Source organism: Hipposideros armiger, unplaced genomic scaffold (genome assembly GCF_001890085.2).
Source record: "Hipposideros armiger isolate ML-2016 unplaced genomic scaffold, ASM189008v1 scaffold_315, whole genome shotgun sequence".
In the NCBI taxonomy this organism is placed as follows: Eukaryota; Metazoa; Chordata; class Mammalia; order Chiroptera; family Hipposideridae; genus Hipposideros; species Hipposideros armiger.
In genome coordinates this window covers 1,230,942-1,236,363 of record NW_017731665.1, presented here as the reverse complement: position 1 = coordinate 1,236,363, position 5,422 = coordinate 1,230,942, and the positions used below count along the sequence as shown (strand labels likewise).

The window sequence follows — 5,422 nt, the reverse complement described above, 5'->3', positions numbered from 1 at the left end:
GTCCTGGTAGTGCCAGCCCCCCGCATAGAACTCCTCCAGGAGGGCAGGGGGGCGCCAGGTCTGAAGAAGGAGATCCACCTGGTGCTGCTTTCGCCAGCTCAGGGACTGGCACAGCATCTCCCGGGCCTTGTCCAGGTGGAAGTCACGAGCCCGCAGGAACCGAAGGATGTGCTCATCTTTGGGAATCTGGGGAGAAGGAGGAGGAGAAGCCCCATAGAATGGGATTTCCTAACTCAGTAGATAAAATTATGGGAAATGAGTCTCCTGGCTCATCTAAACATAGCTAGCTGGGGAAAGGGCCATATGCATCCACGAGCCAAGGATTGCCAGCCGCCACCGGACGCCAAGGACACAGACATGGAACAGATTCTCCCCTAGAGCTTCCAGGGGGAACCAACCCTCCATCCCAGGCATCTGGCCTCCAGAGCTGGGAGAGAATACATCTCTGTTGTTTTAAGCCACCCAGTTGTTTCAGCAGCCCCAGGAAATTAATGCAGCCCTCTTAACAGATTGTTTTGTGAGCTGATAAATCACAAACTCCTTCTTGTTTTTTGCCTTGTTGATTCAAGCTGTGTTCCTGCCACACATAACCCAGAGTCTAATAGCTGAGGTGACAAGCTAAGACCCCACCAGCTCGCCTTCTTTTTCTTGGGCAAATGCCAACAAGTCAAGAGAAAACCAGCCCCAATCAAAAGCACCCTTTCCTGAGTACTCATTCTGAGCCACATACAGCTCTCATTTATGTGGATTGTCCCTTTCTTTTGCTCTGAAAGCTATATAGTAACGTTATTTCTATTTTATAGATGAGGAAACAGGAGCAGGCAGGTTACATGCCAGCCCCACACTAACTCGCTTGTCTGCCCAATGTGGGGAGGGGGTCCTGGGTAGGAAGGGCCAGCAACTCATGACTAAGCAGGAAATTCTTATTCGAGAGAGTTGAAGGTCAAGTCCGCACTGGGACCTAAATGCACGGTGGACATTCATTTTATAGGGCTTAGAGTCTAAAGGCAAAATCCACGGGCAGTCAAAAAATCAACCTGCTCAAGTCATTAAACCTCTTAGAAAAGAACATGGTTTTGTGAACACAGGTCTATACCGCAGCAGTTCTCAATTGGGGGTGACTGTGCCCCACAGGGGACATTTGGCGATGTCTGGAGCCCTTTTTAGTTGTCACAATTGGGGGAGAAGAGCTTGTTGCATCTAGTGGTTGGGGGCCAGAGATGCTGCTCAGCACCCCAAGTGCACAGGACAGCCCTCACCATAAAGAATCGTCCAGCCTTGGGCTGGCCGAGTGGCTCAGTTGGTTAAGAGTTGGCTTAAGAGTGTGAGCTCTGAGCAACAGGGCTGCCGGTTCGATTCCCACATGGGCCAGTGACGCTGCGCCCCAGCTGAGCTGTCGCTGAGCTGCCAACAGGTGGCAGGATGGCTCAGCTGGTGTAACAAGATTGCCTGTTCGATGGTGGGCTACACCCACCTGCAACTAAGACTGAACTCGGCACCTTGAGCTGAGCTGCCGCCCAGATGGCTCAGTGGATAGAGTGTGTGCTCTTAACAACAAGGCTGCTGGTTCGACTCCTGCATGGGATGGTGGCTATGCCCACCTGCAACTAAGATTGAACACAGCACCTTGAGCTTAGAGGCCACGAGCTGCCAACGGGCAGCCAGATAGTGACTGGCGCCCTCCACAACGAAGATTGAAGAACAACTTGGCTGGTCCCCTCCCCCAATTCCCCAATAAAGTCTTAAAAAAGAAAAAGAACCATCCAGCTTCAAATGTCAACAGTGCCGACTCAGTGATATAGATACACGAGACTGTATATAATGAAAAGAAGGCAAAACCAAAGTGTCTAGCATTGCTAATTACACCATTATTGCTTTGGCCTGTCCCCCAGTGCTGAGGCTGGGCAGTGATGACTTGTGCATCTCTCCAGCCTGCCAGAGCCCTGCACTCACCTTGCCTTTGTGGGTCTCCTGCAGCCAGTGCCGAAGCTGGATCAAGCAGCTCTCCTGCATGGGTGTGAGATGGCCGAGGCACCTCTCAATGTAGTCCGCCTCCAGCTTGGCTCCTGAAGGAGCAGAAGCGGGGTTTCAGGACAAGAGTAAGATGCTGCATCTCTTTACCACGTGGTCTACCCTTTCTAGAAGCCTCGCCTTCCTGGCCACCTTGGATCTGAAATGTAGTTCCAAGCCACATCGTGGCCCTTTCACCAGACAGCAGCCACGTGGGCTCCAGATCCTCTCATCTTTCCAACCCATTTCTAAGGCGGTTCTGAAAACTTGTGCTGGGGGCATGCCTGGATCTCTCCATGGCAAATGAAGTGACCCCACGGACCTTCGGAAATGGAGAGAATCCCCACCCTCTGCAGCTGTCCCCTCTGAAGGGTTATTTTCCATCCCCGAACCCCTCCCCTTTGCAACCATCGGCTTGTCCTCTACATCTATGGGTCCGTTTCAGTTTTATTTTGTTGGTTCATTTGTTTTGTTTTAGTTTCACATGTAATTGAAATCATGCGGTATTTGTCTTTCTCTGTCTGGCTTATTTCACTGAGCATACAACCTGCTAAGTCCATTCATGATGTCACGAATCACAAGATTTCATTTCTTTTTTTATTGCTGAATAATATGCCATTGTGTGTGTATGTGTGTGTGTGCGCCACATTTTTTTTTTTAAGATTTTATTGGGGAATTGGGGGAGGGGAACAGCATTGGGGAATCGGGAGGGGAACAGACAAGTTGCTGTCCTTTTGTTCTTCAGTCTAGTTGTGGAGAACATCACTGCACTGGCCCATGTTGGTATTATCATTTTGCTCTTCNGACAACAGTCCCTGCGTCATAGGATCATTGTGAGAATGATTAAGTGAGGACTTTCTGAGGGGCGCCTAGCACGCTGCCTAACACAGCATCCATGTTTAGTGAACCTTGGCTGTTTTTACTGTTTGAGGGAATTTGTCTCCTGCAGGGTTCTTGCCTGATGGGGCGGCCAAACTTTTTGGTATTCCCTTCACACCTCTTCTGTCCTTCCTCGTTGACAGAAAGAACCTGGAAGGTAGAGAATGGTGCTGGTGAACGTTTCACCACGTTTCTTGACAGAAAGAACCTGGAAGGTAGAGAAGGTGCTGGCTTCTCCACCCGCAGGCAGCCCCAGGGGCTCCGGGAAGTGGGGACCCTGACTCACGTGCTGCAGCAGTGCCTCCTCCCCGACAGCCTTCATCAGGCCTTTGGTGTCCATGTGGCCCAGGCGCAAAATGTATAGCGGGCGGCCATCTGTACAAAGACAAGGGACGTTACTCAGGGGATGCTGGAAAGAGGGCAAGTCAAAGCCGCAGTGAGAACTTACCCTCCTCGGAGAAGGAGGGGTCAGGCTGCGGCTTACTGAGGCTCAGTCTGTCCATTATCTGCCATTACCCTGCCTCCTCCCAAGAGGGGCTGACACCACTCATGGTGAAAGAAACAACGGAAGTGTTAAAAAACACGGGTTTATCCCATGAAGGAAACTGAGTGAGGGGCATACGGGAATGCTCTGTATGTATGACCTTAGCAAGTTTTCTGAAAACCTAAAACTGTTCTAATATTACAAGTTGATTTTTATTTTTATTTTATTATATTATAGCTGAGCCATCCTGCCACCTGTTGGCAGCTCAGCTCGGACAGGGACTCGAACCGCTGTTGCTCAGAGCAAGCTCTTAACCAACTGAGCCACTCAGCCGGCCCTACAAGTTGATTTTTAAATGGTTTTTAAAAGAGGATTAAACCATGTAATGCAGAAGTGTGGAGAGAGTGGATCAACGTTGGCTCCTAGTTTTCTGTCAGCAAAAGCCAAACAGAAAAAGTAAGGGATTATGTACAAAGAAAGACAGGTGGTTCTTGGTATTTGCAGTGGCTCTATCAAGTCACCTTAGACACTGAATTAATGAATACTGAACCCCTGCTTCTGGGGGAAATATGGGGTTAGGTTCCTGCAAGCCACTAGTCGTACCATTTTTGTCAGCCAGTCAATACAGAACCTTGTTTTACATGTGTTGCTATTTAAGGACACCTCATTTAATGTATATTGTTGATTTATTAACATTGAACTCGGGGCCAGCAGCACTATAATGCGTGCCTAAAGGAAGCTGATCTAACACAGACGTTTTCTGTGTAAGGCACAACACAGCCTCCTGGCATGTAGGAACATTAGATGGCACCTCTGCACTATGCTTGGGGGGGGGCAGGGGGGGAGGGCGGCATTTTAAACTGCAAAATCACCAACAAAAAGCACAAAAAATGTGGCACCATGGAAACTGCCAAAGGGACACTTGTTTACAGTGTAGGAGCTGAAACTCATTCACCTCAGCGGGGAACAAACGTGCAGGTCGGGCAACTCAGGTTTTTTTGCCATTCTGCGCAGGTCCGTGAATGACCGCAGAAGCATCCTGAGTATCAATTTGGGGGCTATAAATAAATTTCAGTGAATAAGAAAATTCACAAATATGCAATGCATGAATAATGAGGGTCAACTGCGTAGTAAAAGCATCCCAAAACTTCAGGAGAGTCAAGCGTTTGCCCTGATCAATATACAGTTGACCCTCGAACAACACAGGTTTGAACTGCACGGGTCCACTTATATGCGGAATTTTTTCAATCAGTATACAGTCGGCCCTCCGTTTCCCTGGGTTTCACATCCATGGATTCAACCAACTGCGGATCAGTGATCAGCTGTTGGCAATCTGCAATGCAGAAGGCTGACTGTATGTACCATTTTACATAAGGGACTTGAGCATCCACGGATTTTTGAATCGTGGGGGGTCCTGGAACCAATCCCCCACAGATACCAAGGGACACCTGTAGTTAAGGTTTTGGGGAGACAAAAGTGGGTTTTCCACTGCATGGGGTGTTGGCACCCCTAACCCCCACATTGTTCAAGGGTCAACTGTGTATGAATTTTAACGTAAAGGACATTGAAAATCATAACAGGCACTGGCTACAATGGCCATTTAATAAAAAAAAAAATCCACAGATATTTGTAGTGGGTTGAATAATGTCCCCCCTGCAAATTCGTATCCACCCATAGCTTAAGAATGTGGCCTTATTTGGAAATAGGGTGTCTGCAGATATTATTAGTTGAGGATCCTGAGATGAGATCATCCTGGATCAGTGTGGGCCCCACATCCAATGACCTGGAGTCTTTATAAGAGGAGGAGATCGGGGAATATAATTAATAATGTAAATATTTTGTAGGGTGTCAGATGGTCACATGTCTTGTTAGGGAGACCCCTTCATGGATGAGGAAGAGGCTTGATCACTGCACTGTACACCTGAAGCTGATGTTGTATAATATTGTATGTCAACTATAATTGAATATGTACACGAGACATGGAGTATAGTGTGGGAGTGGAGTCAGTGGAATTGTAATAGATATGTATGATATGATATGGGGGTAGAG

General features: G+C 48.2%; 1 protein-coding gene across 1 annotated transcript in view; it reads right to left on the bottom strand.

Annotated features, from left to right (window-relative positions):
• The window catches only part of SEC14L5 (SEC14 like lipid binding 5), a 40,595-nt gene that overhangs the window by 20,181 nt on the left and 14,992 nt on the right, over nt 1–5,422 (bottom strand). The window contains exons 6-7 of the mRNA XM_019660245.1: nt 1,954–2,066; nt 2–186 (exon numbers count right to left, since the gene is read on the bottom strand). Coding sequence (XP_019515790.1) covers nt 2–186; nt 1,954–2,066 — 298 coding nt within the window. The remainder of the gene's footprint in view (nt 1; nt 187–1,953; nt 2,067–5,422) is intronic.